General features: G+C 37.0%; 1 protein-coding gene across 3 annotated transcripts in view; it reads left to right on the plus strand.

Annotated features, from left to right (window-relative positions):
• Window positions 1-27,144, plus strand: part of LOC113042661 (sodium channel protein type 2 subunit alpha-like) — a 95,860-nt gene that overhangs the window by 18,179 nt on the left and 50,537 nt on the right. For 2 of the 3 annotated variants that reach the window (XM_026201658.1, XM_026201657.1), the window contains exons 2-6: window positions 2,547-2,854; window positions 7,411-7,529; window positions 12,689-12,778; window positions 14,736-14,864; window positions 24,859-24,950. In XM_026201658.1, coding sequence (XP_026057443.1) covers window positions 2,588-2,854; window positions 7,411-7,529; window positions 12,689-12,778; window positions 14,736-14,864; window positions 24,859-24,950 — 697 coding nt within the window. In that variant the 5' untranslated portion in view covers window positions 2,547-2,587. Of the gene's footprint in view, window positions 1-2,546; window positions 2,855-7,410; window positions 7,530-12,688; window positions 12,779-14,735; window positions 14,865-24,601; window positions 24,694-24,858; window positions 24,951-27,144 lie in introns of all 3 variants that reach the window. The other variant, XM_026201659.1, reaches the window with a different exon arrangement.

Genomic DNA, 27,144 nt, shown 5'->3' on the forward strand with positions numbered 1-27,144 from the left:
GTAAGTGCTGAAATAAACATTAGATATGATTAGAAATTAAATATGCTTTAGTAAATGTGGTTACCTAATGTTATTAACCATTATAACTGGAACTAATGTTAATAACAAGTATAAAAAATGATAAGTAAAATAAAATAAAATAAAATTGTAGCATTGGATGAAAAATAAGTTCAAGTTAAAATACAAAAAATACTTCCTAAAAAATAAAAAAGCAAAATATAAAAAATTATTTATACCTAAATATTAATATAAAAAAAATAATAAAAATTATTTAAAAAAAAACATTTGACAAAATTTCAGAAAATTAAACTTGAAAATTAAAAATTCAAATGTAAAGATATATTCTAATTCAAACTGTTACTAAAAACTACTAATAAATGCTAAAGTGGTACTGCTAACCAAGCAGATACTATAATACTATAATAGACAAAATGTAGGAGACATTTCTACCATTGAATGGCCCATAATCATCATCTCCGAACTCTAATATCTACGAGAGCTGAATGTTTAGATTAAACGTCTGGTTGAGGTTTGAGTTCAGCGATGGCTGGGATTTCACAGGTTCAGTGCAGATGTTCTCATTGTGCAGAAGAGAAATGATCTCTCGTCCAGTCGTTCAATGGAACGGAGGAACAGATGGTCCGATCTGCGTTAAGAGCACAGTTTCGCTCTGATGTGGATAATAGAATATTTTTATTTACAGACAGGCAGCAGCATCAGTTACACGCGTGTCGTCAGAGAGAGTGTCCTGTTTGTTCGCGTCCAAATGAGCGAAACGATGGCACTAGAGACCAGCTGCTGTAATGAGTCTGAATGAGAGACACGTGGATCAAAACATACAGATCAAACACTGAACACGGTTCTGGTGGCTTCATGAAAATAATTAAGAGCGCTGAAGTTCATGGAGCTTTGCTAAACAACTCTATTGTTTCTCATTCGAGAGCAACTGGTCTTTTGCTAAAGGATTCACAGGATTAACTTTCTTAAAAGTACAATTATTTATTTTAATTCTTTTAGTCAATTCCTACTTCTGTTATTCTTATTTTCTAACTTAAGAATGAAGTAAAGAATATTTTAGAATCCAAAACTTTTTTTTAAGAATATTTGTTTTTTGTTTTGTTTTGTTTTTTCTTTAGAATTTAAGGAATTTGCTTGAAAATCATTGTAAATAACCTCATAAAGTTAGGATAACCTCCTAGAAGAATTGTACTTTTGCACAAGTTTCTTTTAATTAATTTCTTAATTGTTTTCTTAAGAAGTTTTGTGTGATGTCTCGTGATGTTTCCTGAAAAATAAACCCATATAACTTCCCATATATTACAATAAATAAACCTACATATAAAATAAACCCATATATTATTATCATTTAACATAACTGTCTTTTATTTGAATATATTTAAAAATGTAATTTATTTCTGTGATGCAATGCAGCCATTACTCCAATCATCAGTCTTCAGAAATTCACTCTTGGAGACATATTTAGACGCCAATATCTCTGGAGTTGAATCATATAGGGCCTTGAAAAATGAGAATGCTAAAAGAAAGAAATATTTAGAACCAACATGTAAAAGGATGTTAGCATATCTTAAATACTTCTTGAGTTATAGCCATGCAAACTTTGAAAAAATCTCGAAAAAATCCCCCCCCCCATATTTTAACTGTAACCATTAGCAAATACTGCAACAAATATTGCTAAAATAAAGAGATTTAACTAATACACCTTCCAATCTCTGTGTATAAATAAAATTATTATGCTGCCATCATTCTAAAGTCACCCACCCTCCCAAGTAATTTAGCTCCAAATCTAAGGCAAAAATGTCAAATTTACTCTTGGAGCCACATTGAGATCCCAATGTCTCTGAACTTGACTTATATAGGGCCTTAAAAATGAGGATGCTAAGAGAAAGGTTTTTTAAAAACCAACATCTTAAATGGATATAAGGATATCTTAAATACGTGTTGAGTTACAGCAATGCAAACTTTGAAAAAAACACAAAAAAGTGTATTTTCCCCCATTTTTGAACTGTCACCATTAGCAAATACTGCAACAAAGATTACTAAAGTTAAGAGATTTAACTAACACACCTTGCAATCTCTGTGTATAAATAAAATTATTATGCTGCCATCGTTCTAAAGTAAATTCACCCCCCCCCCACCCAGCAATTTAGCTCCAAATCTCAGACGAAAATTTAAATTTTACTCTTATAGCCACATTGAGATCCCAATGTCTCTGAACTTGACTCATATAGGGCCTTAAAAATAAGGATGCTAAAAGAACATTTTGTTAAAAACCAACATCTAAATGGATATTAGGATATCTTTAAGATTTCTTGAGTTACAGACATGCAAACTTTGAGAAACTCAAAAGGGTTTTCCCCCCATTTTTTACGTCACCATTAGCAAATACTGCAACAAAGATGGCTAAAGTGAAGAGATTTTACTACTATGATGGGAGAAAAAGTAGAAATAGATAAAGCTGATACTTCAATGAATTTGAGAACACAATCTGAACGCAATAATACAATACGTTCCTCTCTCCTCACCAGCTGTGAAGTAACCACTTAGACAGGAGGCTCAGGATGAGAAGATGGCAGCCATACTGTTTCCACCGGGTCCTGACAGTCTACACCGGTTCACTCGTGAGTCCCTGGCTGGAATCGAGCAGCGGATCGCCGAGGAGGAGGCCCGCAACGCCAAGCAGTACCAGGAGGACCTGGGCGACGTGGAGCCGCTCAAGTCCCGCGCCGATCTCGAGGCCGGCAAGCAGCTCCCGCGAATCTTTGGAGACATTCCTCCTGGACTGGTGGGCGTCCCTCTGGAGGACATCGATCCGTTTTACTTCCAGAACAAGAGAGTGAGTGATCATATACTCTGAACATGCTTTATGAATTACTGCCGAGATAAAGATAGACATCCACCAAACTGCCTTTAGTCAAGCTTCACAGAAATCATGATGTTAATGTTTATAATATCCTAATATCTTCACTATGTGCTATATAGTATATATAATGCTTTACATAAAATATCCAGATTTATATAATATAAAGTTGTTCAATAATATAGCTACTTTTTGTGTTGAAAAGTAATAATATTTTTGCGACAAGATAAACAATCAAGCAGTTAAGATTTGCTACATCTTGTATACATTATTTGGATGAAATATAGTATTGCATATACTATATATCTACTTTTTTATATATAATGCTGTGTGATAATAAAGTTATACTTAAATAATCACGTAGCCCTTATTTGCTATATAATATGCATTGCTTTACGTGAGTTTAATATATGTATCTGGTTAAGGTTGGATAGTTGTAAAATTCGTTATTCATTATTTTAGCCACGATTAAGTCACAATTAAACCTGTGTCATAGTAAGTGCTTCTCATGTTAAATTCACCAGAAGCCTGATTTTAAGTAAACAATGCAATGCTCTAATAAGCATTAATATGCACAGAATATTACATTTTCAACTTATTTTATTTATTTATTTTAACTATTCACTGAAAATATTTTAGATGCACCTTCAATTAATTTGGTCGCTGAGCTTGTCACGATGCATTTGCGATTGCAAACGATGCTGCTTTAGGCAAAAATGAGACAGGGTAATGTACTTTGAGAAACATGTTTATGTGTTTTTTCAGTGGTTTATCTGTACATTTTTACCTGCATAATCACAGACGTTTGCGATGACAGAAACATCCCAGCTCTCTTACCTTGGTCAGAAGGGTTTAAATATGAGCAAAAAACCAGAAGCAAACAATGAGCATCAGTAAAGGGCAGCGGATGTGTTGAGCTGCAGGAATACAGACGGATGAATAGCGTGAGTCAGTGAGCCGCTGTTAATGCCACCGCTGCTGCGTTTGCTTTCACAAGCACACAAATCTCCATTTCTATGGATTTCAGCGGAAAGTTTAGACTCGAAACTCTTTAAATGCCACTTTCGGTAAGGCAGTGTGCGCTGTTTAGGCTTTTCTAAGCCGGTGGCTAATGCTAAGAAAGATGAATTGACACTTAACAGGACTCCAGCTATAAAAGGACCAAAAGTTTGGCCTCGTCCTTTGATCTTTTGCATGCCGACACTCATTTTTAGAAAATGAAATATTATGTCTTAAACCCTGTGCGGACTGGATTAGTTTAGCATCCTTACATAGCAGCCACATCCAGACAATAAACACTTCTATCAATGAAATCGCAGGGGTCAGTAATTTAATAATGTTCATAACTGTAAACAAATCTGTGATCATAACATTGCTGGTTTGACTTTAGCGTATCGTGTTATTCATCAGAATAAAACTGCTGTCATTCACTTACTACAGTATAGTAGTGTACTCAGGAAATAAGGTACAAAAGCTGTCACTGGGGTGGTATTTTATCAAAAGGGACACTTTTGTAACTTGTTTAGCTCTAAAGTACCTTAAAAGTACATATTTGTACCTAAATGGTGCATAATAGATTTAGCAAAGGACAGCTTTTGTACCTTTTTTTTTTCTAAGAGTGTATATGATGTTACAGATCATAAAGGAGTTTTGATATAAATATAAATTAACACAACAATATATATAAAATTAATAAAAAATATATAAAAAATGTAAAAAAATAAATACAGAAAATAATTAATAGTAATACGAAAGACTAAATTTTATTACAAATTAATTGTATTTTTTTTATTAAGCCATTTTTCCTTCTTATTATTAGATTTTTTATTTTTTATTTATTTATTTCTGCCAGTTCGGTGCTTTATATCACAGCAACAAACTGAATTATAAATAATAATTTCAGCTGAACTGCATCTCTACATCATTAAGTTAAATGTTGATTCAACTCAGTTCAAGCCTTCAAAGTTGATTCATTTGGAAATTAGTGTCTGGTTCAGCTAAAGACAACAATAGTGCCATTCAGAGCAATTCAGTTCATGTTGATTCAGTTCAGTTCAATAATATTGTTAATATTCTAAAAAAACGATCAAGCATGAAACAAAATAATATTTAAATTGATCAGAAGCGACATTTATAATGTAACAAAAGTTTCAACATTTCAGTTTCCAATAAAAGCTTTCAAATGCATCAGAATGAAGGATCATGTAACATTTAAGAATGGCGTAATGATGCTGAAAATGTAGATTTGCTCACAGGAATAAATTACATTTGAACAGATATTTACATAGAAAACAGCTATTTTAAATTATAATAATATTTCATAATTTATTATTAATACTTTGTTCTTTTTTAAATTTGTACTATTAAAAATCGAATATTTTATTTTTTTATTATCATTTATTATTATTTTATTATTGCTGTAAAGTGAATCAGTCATGAATCAAATTCTAATTTGTGTGTAAAGCCGCTCTACAGATGATAATTCAGTTCAAATTAAGTTCTTAGTATCAGTGCACGATATTTCTGAATATCAGTCGTCTTTTAAACGTTTATTGTTTTATTATTTGTTTTTCTAAATTGTATTATTTATTGCATTATTTTATTCTAATTGATATTTATTTATTTGAATCATATATTAAATAAATATTAAAAATGAGAATAAAATCACCAAATAAAAATTAAAAAACTTTTTTTTTTTCTATTTTATTTTTATATAGAATTTTCTTTCCTTTCTTTCTTTCTTTCTTTGTAAATCTACTAATTTATTTCTAATCAAATTATTATTATTTATCTGTTTTATTCAAATTTTATAAGATCAGAATTTAATAATTTGTTTTTTATGATTTTAATAATAAAAAAAAACACTAGTTCAATATATTACAACTCTGCTGAATTCATACGATAGCTTTGAGCTCGTTCTCTTCAAACCTCGCTTTTAACCTTAGGCCTCAAATCTCATTGGAAGCTTGGCAAATCTACTGGATAACTCACTTTGTGTTTTGAGCACGGATGATGACAGACGTTTCATTTCTGACTGGAGTATTGGTGCTGGATGTGTTGTGCATGTATTTACTCCTCAGCGCTTGGCTTGGATTTCCCTCTGCCCTCTCCAGATCCGCTCGTGTGGACCTGCAGTTGGCAGATGATATCCCAGAGGAAATGTGAGGAAAGTGGAAACAAACACAGGCAAACTTGACCTAGATGTTACGTAAGAATAGAGAACACAAGGGTGGAGAAAGCCAGCTATTTGAAGAGGTTACAAAGGCCAGGAGAACACGCTGACCCCGATGCTGTCCGCCTGCAGTTCTTCTGCTATTATTTATGTGACGGGGAGCTGGTGTAAATCGAGCTCTGTGAATCCTGGGCAACCGTGAGGTGTGTTTGTCCCGCTAGAGTCGAGCATGGCGACAGACGGGAGTCCCCCGAGAGCCCAGAGTCATGTATTTGCCTGTTGTTTGCACTCCAAACACCGCTTCCCGCTTTATCATTATGCTATTATTTGTTTGCTCTTATCACCAAAGAAAGTTCAGTCAAGTTTTATTCAGTATTGAAGATGTTACACTGATAATGTAACAGAAGATTTAGATTCCAAACAAGTGCTGTTTGTGAACATTCCATTAGAATCAAATGTAGCAGATGTAGCAAATGTAGCAAATGTATCAGAATGATTTCTGAAGGATCATGTGACATTGAAGACAATTGAAGACTTCGCCAACACAGACAATTTTAAAATATATTAAAATAGAAAAGAATTGTACTGATATTTCATATTATTTTTTATTATTATTATTAGATTGTGATAATATGATTTTAAACGATTATTCATTTAGTTAAAATCTAACTTTTTTATTTATTTATTTATTTATTTATATTAATCAGTTTTTTTTATTTAAAATCTAATATTTAATTGTTTATTGTTTTATTTGTTATTCTAAATTGTATTATTTATTGCATTATTTTATTATTTATTTTATTTTATAACAATCATTTTCTAATTGTTATGTATTTATTTGAAACATATATTAAATAAATATTAAAAATGAGAATAAAATCACCAAATAAATTATAAAATTCTAAATTTTATATAGAATTTTATTTTCTTTCTTTCTTTCATGTATTAATTTATTTAAAATCTAATTATTATTTTTTATCTGTTTTATTCAAATTTTATTAGATCAGAATTTAATAATTTGTCCTTTATGATTTTAATATTTAAAAAGAATATTTATTTAGCCCATTTACTTATTCATTTATTTTTATTTATCCTTCTATATATTTTTACACTGATTTTGATCAAATAAATGCAGTCTTTGATGAGCATGAAAGACTTTTGAAAAGTTTACAGAGCTGTAAGTAACTTATTTTCATATTTTATATCCTCTAGAGATGTTTCTAGAGGAGCATCTTGTGCATATATGGTTCAGAAAGCCTTTTACGTGTTTCAGAAACGTTCCAGATTCTCGTGGTGTTTGATATTAAATGTCACTGATGAGTTTGTTGTGTTAACGAACCTTTCTCTTCTTTCTCAACAGACTTTTATAGTACTGAACAAAGGGAAGGCCATCTTCCGGTTTAGTGCCACGTCTGCACTCTACATTTTTAGCCCTTTTCATCCCGTTAGAAGAGCATCAATAAGGATTTTAGTTCACTCATATCCTTTGACAAGTTCTCATTGTGAATGAGCGTTTATATATGAATGTGACAGGGTTTCTGAGGCTTTGTTGAAATATATTTTGCATTTTTGAAGTCAAGAGCCAAAACATTCAGCAAGAAAAAATAATGCATGAAATAACTGGCTCTGTAAAACACAAATTATCTCGCTGGTCTCAGCAATGAAAAAACATGGAGAGCAAATGGAGAAAGTTTACAATCAAAGCCAGAGATTTCTCTCCAGATTTTCAAAAAAAAAAAAAAAAAAAAAAAAAAAAAAAAAAAAAATATATATATATATATATATATATATATATATATATGAATGAATATTTACCATATTCTAAACAGGCTTTGTAGGTTTCCAGGGTCAAGTTGACTGAAACTAAATCCTAACATAAAAAAATTAAATAATAAAATAATAATAATAATAAAAAAATCAGCTGAAATAAAATGTTTTAAAAGACTTAAATTTTCATTCTGTTTCATTATTTTATAAATTAAATTAAATTAAATTATTTTTTTTAGAAAAGTCAGCATTTTGCTGTTTTCTATTTCAGCTATTTGACTGAAAATAACACTACAAACATTAAAATCAACCAAAAAAATGTATATGAATGTAACATAACATATAAATTGCATTTAAAATTTAAAATGTTAAAATAATAAACAAATATATATTTTATAATTTTGTTTTACATTTTATTTCTCAACTACTTGCTAAAGCAACATTTCTCTTTTAATTTAACTTGAATAACAAAAAAGAGAGCGAGAGAGAGAGAGAGAGAAATACATATATAAAAAATACAATAAATTTACTAAAACTTTAGCTAAAATTGAAATTGAAATTAGAAATCTAAAAATAAAAACTAATCCAGAATATATATATATATATATATCTATATATATAGATATATATATCTATATATATAGATATATATATATATATATTAACCTGAATGATACTAAAGTAACACTGTTCCAGACTCCTGTGCAATGTGACACAATCCCTGCCAATCAGAATACATTTGACGTATAGTGTCCAACCAATCAGATTCCACGGTGGGCGGGGCTTCTCAGTGCAATGCTGCAGAATTAGAACTGAGCAACAGAACTCCCCTCACTGTAATATCTCATCACCTCTAAGACACAGTGTTACTGTAAACCAACTATCGACACTTTTGTGTTGACTTTTGTGAGAGAAACATCTGGAACAGAGTTGCATGTTGACAGCGGTACAGTAGAATAGCGATCAGCTGCTATGCCACGAGTGAAGCTCTGCTCCAACAAAGCCAAGTTCAGATGGCTGTGCTTTTATCCCCGAGCACTCCTGCTAAAAATATGATGCGGTGTTCAGAGAGACGGAGCTGGTGGACATGTGCTCTTGAGCGGCTGATAAGCAGGTGAAGAGGGTAGCGCTGGAGGTGTTTCTCTGCTCGACTGCGCCTCCGCTTCACCTCACACCCAGACGCCTGATATCAGCGTAAGTGGAGCCTCGTCTGAGATAAAGCTGACGTACCGTCTAACACAGGACCCCCATCCCAAAATACAGATGTGACCCACGGCCACAAAACCAGTCGTATGGGTCGGTTTTACAAAATTGAGATTTGAGCATCATATGGAAGCTGAATAAATAAGTTTTCCATTGATGGACAATATTTGTCTGAGATACAACTATTTTAAAAGGGAGTGAAAAAAAAAATCAAAATATGGAGAAAATAATCAAATTAATTCTTAGCAATGCATATAAAAAATTAAGTTTTGATATTTTTATAGTAGGAAATTTACTAAATATTTTTACTTAAAATCCTAATTATTTTAGGCATAAAATATATAATCTAATGATTATATATTTAGTATATTTATTATTATTATTATTATATTGTATATTTATTTAAAATGTTTTTATTATTTAATTTTATCTTAATCATTCTTTTACTTTTATTGGTTTATATTAATCTATTTATTTTCATTTGTATTGTTTCTTTATTTTATTCTGATTATTATTTATTTTATATATATACATTTACATAATTTGAATTATTGTTATTTTTACTAATGTATATGATTTATTTGTATTGTTTTTATTTAATTAACATCTTTTTATTGCTCATTGCTTTTTATTCTTATAATTATTTGATTTTATTATTTTTTATTATTTATTTTATTCCTATTATTATTTATTTATTTTAAATTATTTATTTTTAATTAGCCATTTTTTTATTATATTTATTTATATTAATCCATTTATATATTTATTTACTTATTTATTAATTCATTTTAAATGTTTTAGTTATTTATTTTAAATAACTTGTTATTATTTACTGACTTTATTCTATTTTTTTCCATTTTCATTATGTATTTATTTCTACTTTATTATTCATTTAATTAAAGTAGTTATTTAATTAGTTTAATTTTATTTTCCTATTCTTATTTTCCTCTAAACTTTGAAGTCTGACACAGATGCTAGCAGAAGTGACGGCTCATATGTGTTTGTGCGATGCATTCGATCGGTTCAGGCGCCCACACAGTCGACACAGATCCGTGCTAAATGCAGATTTCCCGGGAGAGTCGAGCCAGGAAACATGTTTGATTAAGCAGCAGCACAAGAGCACATTCATGCGACGGCTCAAGTGATTGAGCTCATTACTAAAGTCTGAGAATCAGGCGGCGATCGAAAGCTGCGTATCAGAGAAAGAAGCGTCCCCGGATGACATGGAGACTCCGGAGGATTTTCCCAGAGCTGTTGTTGTATATCGCAGGCCTTTGATTGTCACAAACAGTGCGTTCGGAAGATGGAAAGTTTCCAGTGACAAGAAATGTATCTCTTCACACTGAAAGTGCCAGCCTCAGCCAATCAGATCATGTTGAATATACAGCATCAGGATTTTGAACCAATGAGATTTCACTGTGGGCGGAGCTACCCAGCACAGCAATAAGGAAATATAAACCAAACACCACTTCTCAAATACAAATTAAATAAGTATATATATATATATATATATATATATATATATATATATATATATATATATATATATATATATATATACATATGTATATATAATATTTTAAAAACATGTTTTAAATTTTATAATATTTTGTATTTAAGTATATATCTTTTAAAATTATTATATTTTTATTTTTTATATTTATTTATATATTTTTTTTAAATAGTTGAATTAACAGTAGAAAGAGATTGCATGTATGAACTGTATTATTTATTAATTTTATTATTTATTTTACTATGTATATAGTAAGAAAAATAAATACATAAACACAAAACAAAATCAAATAATAATAATAATAATAATTTTGTAAATAATAAAATAGCATATATATATATATAGTAAATAAATAAACAGATTAAAATATGAATAAAATAACAGATTTAATGTAGATTAAAACATAGAAATTATAGATTAAAAAAAATGTTTTATTAAATTAATACAGATAAAATGATCCAGACCATAATTACGATAATAACTACGACTTGTAAATGCTGTATATAATTTCCAATAATTATCCCCTTAACTGGAAATGTCCGATTATACTGGATATTTAGTATTTATCATAAAATTCCCAAACTTATCGTTCCCATGTCAGATCCGGGCTATATTCTCCTGTAGCTTTTCTGATGTTCTTTTTCCGTTCATTGTTCTCCATCACGACTCGCTCTGGAAAAGGGAATAATACATTTATAGGACTAAAGAACGAATCTTTAACCTTTTAACCATAATTGCACTCATTACTGTCCATTTAAAAGCCATCGAGTGGAAATTGTCCACAAGATGAAACTGAGACGCTCTGTCTATCAATCCATCAGCATCAGAAATAAAACGAGAAAGCATCTAAAGACCGTTCACAGGGAAAAGTTCATTTAACGGCGAGGTGCTATAAAGCGCTGTGGGCATAATTAGTGTGAATTACATTCATACACGGACGCTTAAAGTATACGAAGACCAAAATAAAACATGGTAGGAGTTGTTCATTAAATAAAACTGTATTTCCAGTCTTCAACTGTAATTTTCAGCGTCATGTGGAAGAAAAAGTGTCTGTCATTTACTGATATGAGCTTTTAGTCCTTCACACCCCTGCATTAAAACCCTGTAATCAAGCCCTGTCTGAAAACATCCATCATCATGATGTATATGATGCATATGATGGAGAGAGTTTTCTAGGATCTTTATACTTTATACGTAATTAGTAATTACCTGTTCATTAAATAATCACTTACAGAGTTTGGAGAACAAAATAATATCACAATACTCTCATATTAATATCTTCTTTATTTCATTATTTTGAGTCATTCTAGTACATCAAGTGAAACTAAATAAAAACGAGTAATGTTTTACATTAAAAAAAAAAAAAAATAATAATATATATATATATATATATATATATATATATATATATATATATATAAATTAACATTGTTTTATTTAGAAACATATATTTAAAAAATACAAAACAAATATACAAAAATAAAAATACATCAAATTTAGTTATTTATGTTATTTTATTAAATATTAAATGTATATATATAGAGAGAGATCTAATAAAAAACATAAAAATTCATAAAACTTTAACAAAAATTTAAATGAAAGCAAAATAGAAAATCAATTTAAAATAGAAAAAAATTCTAAATATTAATAAAAATATAATTCTAAATATTAATTAATTTCTAAATATTACTTGTAAAAATTCCAAATACCTATTTGTTTATTTGTAATAATAATAATAATAATAATAATAATGATATTGTTAATTATCATGATTAAAACATATTTAATTATAACTATAATAAGTACATAACATCGAAGATAGTTTCTTCCAAAACAGAAACTTTTTTCAAGTTAATCATTAGTCAGACAATAAGAACTATGAGATGAATGTGGAGCAGCTGTGATTGTTTAATGAGAAATGTTTTTGAGTTTTTTGAGACATTATTATTTTTTTGAGACATTATTATTTTTTTGAGACATTATTAATTTTTAGGAAATCATTTATTCAGGAGAAACATCTGAGAAGCAAAAGTCTTCATTTACTCTCCATGTGATCCCATTATAAGCTTGTGGAGGGAAAAAAAATTATATTAAAGAGATTTAATTATTTAAAAAAAAAAAAAAAAAAAAAAACGTTGTCCTTAACCAGTTCTACGTTATTCAGTCTTTTCATCATGTGCACTATTTTGACCAACTGCTGCTTCATGGCCATGTCTGAACCAGCGCAGTGGGCCAAATACGTCGAGTGAGTATCGCTCTCATCCTCTTCCTCCTCTTCCTGTCTTAGTGTACTGACCTCTGACCTCTGACCTCTGGAATGTGCCCTATTTGTTCTGATGTAAAGCTCTGACAGGTGTTTGTTGGCTTGTCAACCTCGATTAGCAAGTAAGTTAACGATCTGACGGGATCTCTTGGATGTCATGGACTGACACAAACCAGCGCCGGGAAGATTCATTAAAGGGAATGTTGTCAAAGAATAAAAAGTGGGATCTCTCTCTCTCTCTCTCTCTCTCTCTCTCTCTCTGTCTCTGTGGTTTATTCCTGCTCTTCTTCAGCTCATGTATCTCCGTGTCTCTCTGTCGTGTGTTTGCCGCGCTCTCGGTTTACTCATCCTCCGGTCGTCTGTCTGTCGGTTGATCTGTTTGTCTGTCTCTGGGTTTGTCTGTCCATCATCTGCAGCTTCAGTAAGGGCCGCAGCACTCCGGCAGAAGTACATCCCACCAGATAGAGCGGATTTATCCCATGTTTGTGACCTGCAGTGTAAGTGACTGTAGGAGACGAGGCATGTGCTCGTAGAGAAGCACGCAGACCTTTAATGAAGACCGGCATCGGTCTCGGGACGCTCTGAAACCAGCGTCTGATATCTTCATGTCAGGAGATGTTGAAGCACGTGGCATGCAAAGACAACACTGTTTCTGAAACCAGTGAGAAGTCGTACCTCTCAGCACTTATGAAGGCAAACCCTAAGATATAGACATCAGATTATAGCGATACAATAAACACACTTTAATTACACTTACAAATTTGTGAAAATTTCATTTTAATTTTTGTTAAAATTTTACAAATTTTGTTATGCGGTTTTGTAATTTCCAATCATTTTTTCATTATTTTCATTTATACATTTTTAAATAATTTCATTTAATTATAAATAATTACACATTTTAATTTAAATACAAATTATAAACAAATAATTTAATCTCAAAACTTTAAAATAAATATTATTTTATTTTTATTTAATCTAATAACAGTTCATTTTTAATTAATGAAAATAGTTTTATTAGCTTTTGTTAGTTGTTTACATGTATACATACATTTTAAATAAATTAATTTCAATTAATTACAAATAATTTCAACATTATTATTTATAAATTAATAACTTCATTTATAATTACTTAATTTAATTAATACTAAAATTATTATAAAAAATATTAATTTAATTAATAATTGAATACAAATTTATTTAAATAATTGTATGTACTATTTTATCTTTTATTTCACTTAATATGAGTTAATTGCAATTAACAAAAAATATTTTAATAATTTTAGTTAACAATAAGAACACACACACACACACACACAAACAGACACACATATAAACGATAAAATGACTATATGTATATATATATATATATATATATATATATATATATATATATATATATATATATATATATATATATATGTATATACAATATGTGTGTGTGTGTGTGTGTGTGTGTGTGTGTGTGTGTGTGTGTGTGTGTGTGAATTCTGTGTGGGCCTGTTTATGAAAACGAAAGAGATGCTGTTTAAAAAAAAAAAGAGGCAGATTTACAAATGCACATTGATTGCACGAGTCTCAGATGTGATGAGAGGTACGATACAAACCAGAAGGAGATCTACTCACAAATACACTGAGCTGAGTCAAACTAAGAAGAGAAAGATGAGAAGAGAAACACTCCCGAATGCTGCATCTCTCACCCGGCCTCCATCCGCTGGATTTTAATGTGCATTCAGCCGTTCATCACGGAGCGACTCGCTGTCATTCATGTCACAGGGGCTGCCGGACTGTGAATGTGCTTTTCATTTCCTCTCAGCTCCATGTCTGTGTCCCGTCTCCGTTCATCCTCTCTGTATGTCACCCGTGGGGCTTTCCGGGTCTTGTCTTTGATTCATCACGGTCTGAATCTCTGTCCATCCCTCCGTTTCTCTCTTCCGCTCAGGTACACGTTCACTGGCATCTACACGTTTGAGTCGTTGATAAAGATCCTGGCGCGGGGTTTCTGCATCGGCCCCTTCACCTTCCTGAGGGACCCCTGGAACTGGCTGGACTTCAGCGTGATTGTTATGGCGTAAGTTATCATTCTGTGGATTTCAGTCAAATCAGTGACTCCTGTGACCCCTTCATGTGTGATTAGAGCCCCAAAACAGAAAGGGAATACGCTAGCAGCTTATGAGTGAAAACTGTGCGAATCCTACGAATGAGATCCTAAACACAATAAGACAAAAAAAAAAAAAAATGATTATATTTTATTTAATTCACTATTTTATTTAAAAATAAACATAACAACATTATTACACTATAAAAAATATATAATATTTTTTTTAAAGTTTAGGTTATTAGAGTGTGGTTTATAATAAAATACTGTTTCAGTCTTTACTTCACAATCGAATCTTTAATTAAGTGATTTTCTAGCAATTTCTGAATAATAATTGTTTTGTGAAATTACTCTGAATGACACACTAAAATAATCTTTTTTAGAAAAAGTCTCGGTTACGTATGGTAACCCTCGTTCCCTGAAGGAGGGAACGGAGACGCCACGTCGGATGACCGACGAATATGGGATATCGCTTCGATAGACCAATCTACTTCGAGTGTAAACTAAACGAGCCAATGCACATTGGCATGCAATTATTGCATCCAGCTGCCGCTGATCACTGCGTGAGTATAAGAGGGCAGCAGGTGCAATGCATACCAGTTTTTCGCTGAGGAGCCGAGCCGGGAACCCGGCAGCTCAGCGGCGGTACAGCAACCATGGCGACGGGACGTGGCGTCTCCGTTCCCTCCTTCAGGGAACGAGGGTTACCATACGTAACCGAGACGTTCCCTTTCAGTCGGTCACTCTCGACGCCACGTCGGATGACCGACGAATATGGGATCCCTATCAAAGCGCCATGGGTGCTGCCCCTTCCAGTGCCCTGTGCGAGCCGCCTGTGCCCCTATTAGGTGTAGGCCGGGGCTCGGAACAAGTAGCTCCACTCACAATTGTCAAAGCACTACCTCACTGGGTGAGATTGGATAACACTGGGAAAACGTACCCGGTCCGCTTGGAGCCGGGACGCTGCGGAAGCCCCATCCTTCCCTAAGGAGGTTTCGGAGGCAAATACACATATAGCATCCATTTAGGAGTATACGGAGAAATTTGAGGTGATTAAAACCCTCTTGGGAAGGCAGAAGTCTGCCGGGGAAACACGGGCTCTAAGGCTATACCGTGGACTATACACATACGAGTACCGCTTAGGTCTCAATATGGAGCCCAGCCTTCCATGGTTCTCACGGATTCATCATGAAGGCCTGGCGCCGGACGTTCCGCCGCGTCCAGCTGCCTAGGGTGATGGAGGATCTCAACAGGGTCTACAGTACGGACACTCTGGAGCAGTTTTAGCAAGCCGACACTAACCGGGGCCTCTCAGTGCCACTACCCGTTTGAGGTGAGAACACAGGAGGATACCGGCTCTACACGAAGGCTATAGAACCTAGCGAACGTGTTAGGGGTCGCCCAGCCCGCAGCTCTACAAATATCTGTCAGCGAGGCACCACGAGCCAGCGCCCAGGAGGAAGCAACACTTCTAGTTGAGTGAGCTCGCAACCTGAACGGGCAGGGCACATCCTGAGCCTGATAAGCCAGGGTTATGGCATCCACAATCCAGTGGGCCATCCTCTGCTTAGAGACGGCATTCCCCTTCTGCCGGCCTCCGTAACAGACAAAGAGCTGGTCTGAGGTCCTGAAGCTTTGCGTCCGGTCCACGTAGCACCTTAATGCTCGAACAGGACAAAGCAAAGCCAGGGCTGGGTCTGCCTCCTCCAGGGGCAGCGCTTGCAGGTTCACCACTTGGTCTTTGAAGGGTGTAGTGGGAACCTTGGGCACGTAGCCAGGCCGGGGCCTCAGGATTACCTGGGAGTCAGCCGGCCCGAACTCTAGGCACGAAACGTCGACCGAGAATGCATGCAGGTCCCCTACCCTCTTGATGGAGGCCAGTGCAAGCAGGAGCACAGTTTTCAATGAAAGAAACTTTAGCTCAACTGAATGCAAAGGCTCGAATGGGGCCTGCTGTAGTGATTTAAGCACTAGAGACAGGTCCCAAGAGGGTATACAGGGGGGCCGGGATGGATTTAACCTCCTGGCCCCTCTAAGGAACCTGATGATGAGGTCATGCTTACCCAAAGACTTCCCATTCACAGGGTCATGGTACGCAGCAATAGCGGCAACCTGGACTTTGAGGGTGGAGGGAGACAGCCTTCGCTCCAACCCTTGCTGCAGAAAGGATAGCACGACCGCATTCGGGCATCTTCGGGGGTCTTCTTGGCGAGAAGAACACCACTCAACGAACAGGTTCCACTTCAAGGCATAGGCGTGTCTCGTAGACGGTGCTCTTGCCGAAGTGATGGTGTTAACTACCTCTTGGGGTAGGCCACCTAGAACCTCCGCGTCCTGTCCAGGGACCAAACATGGAGTTTCCAAAGGTCTGGACGAGGGTGCCAAATGGTGCCCCATCTCTGAGTCAGTAAATCCCTCCTCAGAGGAACTGGCCAAGGAGGGGCTGTCAAGAGGAGCACTAGTTTGGGGAACCAGGTCCGAGTAGGCCAATATGGCACTACTAGCAAGACTTGCTCATCGTCCTCCCGGACTTTGCACAATGTCTGTGCGAGAAGGCTCACTGGGGGAAACGCATACTTGCGTAGGCCCCGCGGCCAGCTGTGTGCCAGTGCGTCCGTGCCGAGAGTTCCCTCGGTCAGGGAGTCGAAAACCTGGCAGTGAGAGGTCTCTGGAGCAGCAAACAGGTCTACCTGAGCGGCTCTGAACCGCCTCCAAATCAGCTGGACCGTCAGGGGATGGAGTCGCCATTCTCCCGGGAGCATTGCTCAAGACAGCTCGTCGGCTGTACGACTGAGCAGGCCTGGAATGTGAATGGCAAGAAGTGACCTCAGAACCTTCTGACTCCAAAGGAGGAGGTGGCGGGCGAGTTGCGAGATGCGACGAGGGCGCAGACCACCTTGGCGGTTGATGTACGCAATAGTCGCAGTGTTGTCCAATCGGACCAGCACCGGCTTGCCTCGTAAGAAACCTTTGAGACGGTTCAAGGCAAGGTGCGTTGCTAACAACTCTAGGCAATTGATGTGCCACTGCAGCTGCGGGCCCGTCCAAACCCCTGAGACTGCATGCCCGTTGTACGTGCCCCCCCCGGCGGTGGTGGAGGCATGCGTGTAAACCACAGCACGCCTGGAGATCTGCTCTAGGGGCACCCCTGCCCAAAGGAATGTCAGATCTGACCACGGAGTGGGGTTTGGCGACAGGCCGGTGTAACTTGGACCCGGTGAGTGCCGCGCTTCCACGCCCACCTCAGGACTCGGCCATAAAGCCAGTGCTGGAGCGGTCTCATATGTAATAGGCCGAGCGGTGTAAGTGCCGCTGTGGCCACCATATGCCCCAGGAGCCTCTGAAAGAGTTTCAGTGAGACCGCTGTCCTGCTCTTGAACGTATTCAAGCAGGCTAGCACCGACCGCGCACATTCCTCTGTGAGGCGTGCTGTCTGTTCGACCGAGAAAAGAGATCCTCTGCAATGGTGAGAGTTTGCTCTTTTCCCAGCTGACCTGAAGGCCCAACAGGCTCAGTTGCCAGAGCACCACATCCCTGTGCTCGCACAACTGATCTCGAGACTGTGCTAGTATCAGCCAATCGTCTAAGTAGTTGAGAATGCGAACACTCTGCTCTCTGAGAGGAACGAAAGCTGCCTCCGTGACTTCCGTGAAGACACAGGGAGACTGGGACAGCCGGAAGGGCAGGACCTTGTACTGATATGCTAGTCCTTCGAACGCAAACCGCAGAAAAGGTCTGTGGCGCGGAAGTATGGACACATGAAAGTACACGTCCTTCAGGTCGATCGCTGCAAACCAATCTTGGGGACGGACGCACCTGAAAATGCGTTTCTGAGTCAACATTTTGAACTGTAGCCGATGGAGGGCCTGATTCAAAACTCGCAGATCCAAGATCGGTCGTAACCCACCGTAACCCTACAATGAGGTACGGGCTGTAGAGCCCCATCCTCATATCGGCTGGAGGGACCGGCTCTATCGCGGCCTTCGCCAGTAGGACTGCGATCTCCTTCCACAAGACAGGGGCATCGGACGCTTTCACAGTAGTGTAGCGGACACCGCAGAGCTTGGGGGGAAGCCGGGCGATCTGAATCGCATAGCCGAGGCTGATGGTTCGCAGAAGCCAGCGAGACGGGCTGGGTAGCGCTGACCAGGCGCCTAAGAACCATACCAGCGGGACCAGCGGAACCACAGCCGTACCCGCAGTGGGGCAGCGCGGTGGAACACAGGGACCCAACTCGGGCGGCTTGTGAGCAGGCCGGAGTGTGGTGCGAGTGTGGGGTGCAGGGCTCACCTGGTTCCACAGGTTGGCAGAGGGTGCGTGAGTAGGGCCTTTGTTGACGCTCTCGAACCGCCCGCTGCTGCCATCTGGCGAAGGAGGAGGATGAGTGAGGTCCGGTGCTTGGCCGTCCGCAACTCTCCGTGCCCTCCTGGGACCCAGAGAGGGAGGAAACTACTCTCCTGTCGAGATTTCCAGATTCTCCGCCTGGCCCTCCTCCAGGGGAGGGAGAGGTGCCTTCACCATCCCCCAGAAAGCAGCTACCTCTCTCTGGGTCACCTGTCCCAGGGCCTCTTGCTCTTCTGCTCACCGCCAAGTTTGACGGGGGCCAGGACGGGAGGGGCAGCCTGCCTGCGCCCAGCTCAATGGCACCACTTGGAGGCTGCTGCAGATGCGATGCGTGAACAGGGGCGGATGCAGGGGGCTGCCCTCGGCGACGAGCAGGCTGGGGCACTGCAGCCGGCGGGTGGGTAGAAATAGCAGCAGCTGCCCGCCGGGGCAGGATGTGTCGGATCGCCTCAGTCTGCTTCTGGGCAGCCGAGACTTGCTGGGCCAAGATCTCGACTGCGTCGCCGAAGAGGCCGGTCTGGGACACAGGGGCATTGAGAAACCGGACCTTGTCGGTGTCCCTCATGTCTGCCAGACCCAGCCACAGATGGCGCTCCTGGACCACTAATGTGGACATCGCACGACCCAGCGAACACGCGGTGACCTTCGTCGCTCGAAGCGCAAGGTCAGTGGCGGTTCGGAGCTCTTCCAGAAGCGCTGGATCGTGACCACCCTCGTGCAGGTCTTTCAGTGCCTTAGCCTTGTGCACCTGCAGTAACGCCATAGCATGTAAGGCAGAAGCAGCTTCCCCGCAAGCCACATAGGCACTGCCGGTCAGACCAGACGAGTGCCTACAGGCCCGGGAAGGGAGCACCGGGTCTCCACGCCAGGAGGCGGCGGACTTAGGACACAATTGCATCGCTACCGCCCGCTCCACCGACGGGATTCCTGAATACCACTCGAGCCCTACCCTCTCGGCGGCCCGGGAAAGCATAGCTGTCACTTCGGAATCCGAATCAGGCTTTGTCACCATCCCAGAGGACGGTAGCGCAGCCGAACCGTAATCCGACAGCTCTCCCTCCGATGCTGAGATCGACATCTGGTCAGGGGGAGTCCCACTGGATACCGCTGGTGCGCTCCTTGAAGAGGGCCCAGCGCGTTCCGTGGGTTGCTCCACTGGATCGGAGGTGCTAGAGGAGTGGTGGTCCCCAGAGGGTTGGTTCCCTGCAGGGTTTGCCACCACTGTGACCCTCAAACCACTCGCGCTACTGCCGGAAGTGGTTCTCGTCTGTCGGCCGCCAGAACGAGTCCCAGATCGCGGCCGCGGCAACGGGACTCCGCCCCCCTGAAGGTAGCGGAGCCTGGTTTGCAGCTCCGAGATGGTCATATTCCCGAAGTGAGAACATGACTCATCCACGAAAGCCACCTCAGCGTGCTCGACGCCCAGACACGTGAGGCAGCGATCGTGACCATCACCCGTTGCCAGGTAACGACCGCACCCAGAAACGCACGGGTGAAACGGCATCCTTATAAGGACGATCCGTCGTCTTTATAAAGACGCACCCGTGAAGCTCTTTTAGAGAAATTTGCTCTTTTAGGAAATGCTCTTTTAGTGCTGAGGCGCACAGGGGAATTGGCCGCTTGCAACACGACAGGGGTAGTGCAACCTGAAGTGTGCAATCCACTCGACACAGGAACGACCGCCGCTGAAGCGCCGTCTCGCCAACACACGAAGCTTCCGAGAGCGTGCTGAACACGTAGTTCACAGCAGACACAGTTGAGCAGAGCGATACGAACACTCGGCTCCGAAGCGAAAAGCTGGTATGCATTGCACCTGCTGCCCTCTTATACTCACGCAGTGATCAGCGGCAGCTGGATGCAATAATTGCATGCCAATATGCATTGGCTCGTTTAGTTTACACTCGAAGTAGATTGGTCTATCGAAGCGATATCCCATATTCGTCGGTCATCCGACGTGGCGTCGAGAGTGACCGACTGAAAGGGAACTGTCGGTATTTACTGTGCATTAAACCCTAAAAACAAGAGAATTTATTTTAAAAAAAAGAGGAATAATTATAATTTAATGAAAATAATTTTACTTAATTCAGCTTTAAACTGTAAAAAAAATAAAAAATAAAGAAATATATATATATATATATATATATATATATATATATATATATATATATATATATATATATAAATAATGTAAAAAATTAGTGGAGTATGGTTTTGAATAAATGTCATGTTTAATTCGATGTGTCACTTTCCATTTATTTATTATTTGTGAAATTTACTGAAATCAGATTTTTTATTGTATAAATGTACTTTAGATGAGACCCTAAAAATAACAAATAAATGATTTAAAAACCTTTAAATATTATTGTATCTGTTATTTAATAAATTATAATGTAAAGTACTATTTCAGTCTTTCTAAATTTCACTTTTAATTCAGTTTGTCTGTTTTTTCGTAATTATTTGTGAAGTTTATTAGAAATTTCTAAATTCAAAAATAAAAAAAAAATCCTAACAATTATTTTAATACACTACGCAATCGAAAACGACAACATTATTAGCTGTTAGAAGAAAAAAAAAATCATTAAATTGTGATATTTTTCGTTGACCACATATAACATTGATGATGATGATTTTAGTGATTGCTTTGCTTTAGGACTCTGTGGAGATAATGAAGCAATAAAGGCGCTGTTGTTATTTTCAATAGGCTGTAATAATCTAATCTCAGCTGCTTGACTTGAGCGGGGAAGGGCAGCAGGTCTGTATTTGTGATTAATTGTTACGAGCGCTTACCCCGTCCTCGACCCCAATCCCAAAACACGCGTCGCCATAGCAACAGAGGAGAGCGTGGATGCAGGTGCATCCCTGGAGTCACAGCATCATACGAATGTGTCACCGAGTGCCGTTCACATCCAATAATATCATTCTCACCTCGGTTACTGGCTCGATCACTTACAAAGAAAGTTAAAAAACCTGAAATATCCTGGGGAATTAAAAGTGTATTACCCAGGACATTCCAGGGTTTAAAGAAAAGAAAAAAAATATTTCCCGAAACACATATTCAGCATTGCATCACAGGAATAAATTACATTTTTAAATACATTACAATAGAAAACAGTGATTTTAGACTGTAAAAATATTTTACTTATTTTACAGATCAAATAAATTCAGTTTCTTTCAAAGATTTCTAAAATAAAAAAATAAAAAAATAAATCTGCAGGTACTTTTTAATACACAGGACTTGGGATGAAGTTGAGAGTTCATACGGTTAAACGAATTCACTAAATAGCTGAGTCATTCTTGTGCTTACTGTACATTATTTGCTAAACACCCACAAACCTGATTAGCACATTTAGTTCAGTGAATCATGAGTCAAATAAACAGCGTGACTGATGAATGATCTCTTTTGTTAGAAAACACTAATTAAACAACTTTCTCCTAAAGTGCTAAAGTTTACTTCTTTCTTTCTCGTTTGTTCTGCTCATGATGTTGAAACTGCAAATAATAACCACAGTTTCTTCCACTTAAATCTAAAATGATTCGATGTCAGCACAACAAAAATAAGTTTATGCATCTAACGATAGCATTTAAAGGGACAGTTCACCCATAAATGTACAAATTCTTGTAATTTACTTACCCTCAAGATTTTACACACCTATATGAGTTTCTTTCTTCTGCTGGACACAAAAAAAGATTTTGAAGAATGTTAGTAAACAAAACTTTGACGGTAGCCATTGATTTTCATAGTATCTTGCCCGCTACTATAGAAGTCAATGGCTACCGTCAACTCCGTCTGGTTTCCAAAACCTCACTTTTATGTTCCACACAAGAAACTAACTTACACAGGTTTGAAAAACTTAAGGATGAATAAATAATAAAAGAATGAAATTTTTAGGTGTACTGTCCCTTTAAAAACCTGAATTTCTGTCTAAATCTCAGCGGTTTGAGACGAATCTCAGTGAGCCACGCCGTGATGAAGTGCTTATTTCGCGTTGGCCTTTATGGCTTTATTTTTCAAGCTTTAACAGGCCACTTGTCCTTGAACCGAATGTCTCAGAGATGTCAGTAAATCACGGGTGTATTTGGATGTGGAAAGCAATGCGAGCCACTGCTCCTGACGTCATTAAAGTAAGACGAATGACGGCCAATGCTAATAAATCATACTTAACAGTCAATGCCAATTCCTATAGAAACAGAAAAGTGTTGAACGTCTACAGTCAAACCCATCATTTATTCACCTGCATGTTGTTTCGAATTAATAACATTTACTTTCTTCTGTGGAACATGAAATAAAACACGTCTTAAAAGGCATAAAATTACTGTCAAGCTTTAAAAAATGCATAATTAAATATAAATATAAATTAAGCAGTGCTACTGTATTTTTGATTAAAATAAATAAATAAATTAGTCACATTGTTGGTAAATAAAACAAAAAAATAATAAAAGTTTAAATTCAAGTTATTAAACTTGAAATATTTACTATGTTAGTCGAGAATAATGGGTCCAAATGTCATGAAAAAAGTATTGATAAATAAATGTTTGCAAAATTATGAGCACTATAAACATTTTAGTTATTTTAGTTTTCAGCTCTACACATTTGAGTTGTATTCTGAGTAAAACAAAAAAGAAAAATTCATAGTAAATTCAAAACAAACTAATTTTAATGGCGTTAACGATAAACAGCATTTATTATAAACGCCAAGCATGAATTAATTTATTTAAATGAAAATTTAAAGTGCAATAAAAAAAGCATTGGAATATGAACACAACATGTTTCAGATGATTAAAAAAACATAAAAAATTTATTAAAATAATAAAGCAGTCAAAATAAAACACTTACAAAAAAATGTACTTTATTTGAATTATTGTGTTACTATTTTATTTAAAAATTCATTCTTTTACTATTTTATACCTGGAGGTCATGTGACTATTAACTGACCATTAACCATAGACAATAAAATGTGCTGTTAAATTATTATAAATATTAACTTTTATATTAAAATGTCAGGTTGACTTAGCATAGTAATACCTAAAATACTTAAACATTAATATAAAGGTGTTTTTAAAATTATGTTGATACAGTACGTATTTAGCATCATTGTTTTGTTCTTGACAACATTGGCACCCATTCACTTTCACTGGAAGGAAAAATAGCCCTCGTGACAATCTACGAAAAATCCTCTTTATGTTCCACAGAAGAACTAAAGCCATACATTTTTAAAACTTTTTTTAAAATAAACATTTCCGAGTGAACTGTTCCTTTAAGTGCGTAAAAAGGACATCATTTGAGTGGTTTAAAGTTTCATTTTCTCCCTTTTGTGTCTTTCAGTGGTTTGTCTTTTGATCCACATAACTCTAATCTGATTCTGCAGGTTTCTCACTGAATTTATAAAAGTAGGCAATCTGCAAGCGCTCCGCACGTTCAGGGTCCTCCGCGCTTTGAAAACTATTTCCGTAATCCCAGGTAAGCGCAAGGGAACAGCTCAGTGTCCAGTCCAACAGCTCAGGATCTGACCCGCATCCGGTTGTGTCCTCCAGCTCATCTCTTTCCCAGCACATTCTCCGCTGTGTTGTTTGCCTTTGTTGGTGTGGTTGTCATTGTCTGTGCTCCGATTCTGGCTTCTTGCAGATATGTTACTGAGTTTGTGGACCTGGGCAATGTCTCAGCGTTACGGACATTCAGGGTTCTGCGAGCACTGAAAACTATCTCAGTCATCCCAGGTAAGAGGCCGATAAACGCCGAGGCCTGAGGTGCTCAGGGATGACCCAAACGCATTTCTGCCACTTCCAAAACGCTGTTGGAAACGTGGAAATGCAGAGTGTAGGCAATGAGACTTTTGAGTTGAGCAACAAATCAATTTAAAGAGCCATACCAGATAGTTTTTTTTAATGTGTTCGGGCGACACATATTTATTGGACGAATAAATTAAATTGAGTTCATCCAATGAATTATTTTTCTGAGGGAATCATTTCAGAGTGTTCTAAACATCCCAAAGAGAAACATTTAGGAAACATTACTGATACATTCCATGTGCAAACATTGTAGGAATGTTACTTTTGAATGTTCTCTGAACATTCTAAAAGTTGTTACATTTAAAAAACTGTTTCAGGAATGTTCCATGCACAACATGTAAATAATGCTTTTGATTAAATGTTTTGAGAACGTCATTAAAGACCGGATCACTGAACTATTGTTTATAACTTTGACAAAACCTTGTCACAACGTTCTGAGAACGTTCCCTGTTAGCTGGGGACAAAACCTATGTAAAACCCTCAAACCAGACCAGCTTGACTCATGGAAACCATCTAGGTGTCATTCATTTATTTATTTTCAGCAGGGTTCAAATAACTGCCATAGAGTGAAATAATCTGGTTCTCAAAGTAGATCTCCATTCATTTTCTCCTCAGGGAATTTTTTAAATATTTTTAACAATAACTGTTCTAGACAGACCGACTTTGAGATCTGAGGTTGTTAATAGATGGTATATGCTGTAGCCGAAGCCATCTGTACGCATTATTTCAACTTATGTTTAAAGTTGTAGTGCTTAACAGCTGAATTTGTCGTGAGAAACTACATTACCCATGATGCTGTACAGAAATTCCACCAATCAGAGAGTCGTATGAAAAAGAACTCGCCCACTCTCTCTCTCTCTCTCTCTATATATAATTAACATATCACATCATTAAATTAATAGTATTTTATATCTTTTAATTGTTTTTATTTTGATTATGTCATTCACAATGCTTAATGGGATTGTTGTCCTTTAACTAAAACTAAAGTTCACAGTCTTTATATTTCTGTCCCACACATATTTTATCTTCAAATTAAAGTTTGTAATGTTCTGATACTCCCCGTAGTTGCTTGGTTTGATTGATGGCTCATAACTCTTTTAACAAAGACTTCCCTGTGTGAAAAATGAATGGAAAAATAAATACTGCGTCTGAAAATCTAGACAGCACTTTTGCACTCGATTACAGCTGTTTTTACACTGAGATTGCATCGGCCTTAGAAAGACCTCCAGGTGCAACGTGTTGTATTGTAGGTCGATCACACACAAGTGGAAGGACATCAGGGTGGACAGGTCACGTTTCCTTCAGCTGTCAGTTCGGGGTTCAGTCAACTCACTCCAAAAGTCTCATTGACGTGTTGAAGGCATGAGTAGCTGTAGAGAAACACTAGTTTGCATGCTGAGCCAAAGAGCAGACGCTTCTTATGGAATGAGAAGAATATATTTATATTCATTCATACATAAAATACACACATACATGATCTTATATATATATTATATATACAGAAATGTGCATGTTATCGTTCCAGGGAAGCGTCTGTTGTGAACTCTCACATTTTGTGTGCTTCCCGCACTCACAAATGTTTGTAAAGACTGATGTCGTGTGCTGTGTTTGTGGTTTAATGTGGTTGGACGGATGCTCGAATGTGAAAGATGTGGTCCAGGGTTCGGCAACATTCTCAGGATTTGAGAATCCTGTTAAATTCGTGAGCGTTCATTTGTTTTGAATTGGCAAAACAAACAAAAAGGAAGCTGGAATGGAAATTGATTGGGAAGAAATACTGAATTGCAATGCCAAAAAAATCAACAAAAGCAAAGAAATGTAATATAATTAAATAACTTTAAATAAATAATTTATTATTTTTATTTATTTGTTTTAAATATCTAATATTACTTTTTGCATTTCATTTTTTTAATTTTTATGTTGTTAAATTTCTTAATTAAAGTATATACCATATTGAAAAAGTACGGGTGACATGGAAAATGTATAAAAATATACAGTTATTAAAGACAATAAAATACAGTAAAATAAGTTTTAACTGTCATTATTGGACTTAAAATTATTCCTTTGTTATGCATTTTATATTATTTATTTATATTTGAAATTTTTCTGGATTCACAATTCA

The sequence above is a fragment of the Carassius auratus genome, chromosome 24, assembly GCF_003368295.1.
Source record: "Carassius auratus strain Wakin chromosome 24, ASM336829v1, whole genome shotgun sequence".
NCBI classification, from domain to species: Eukaryota; Metazoa; Chordata; class Actinopteri; order Cypriniformes; family Cyprinidae; genus Carassius; species Carassius auratus.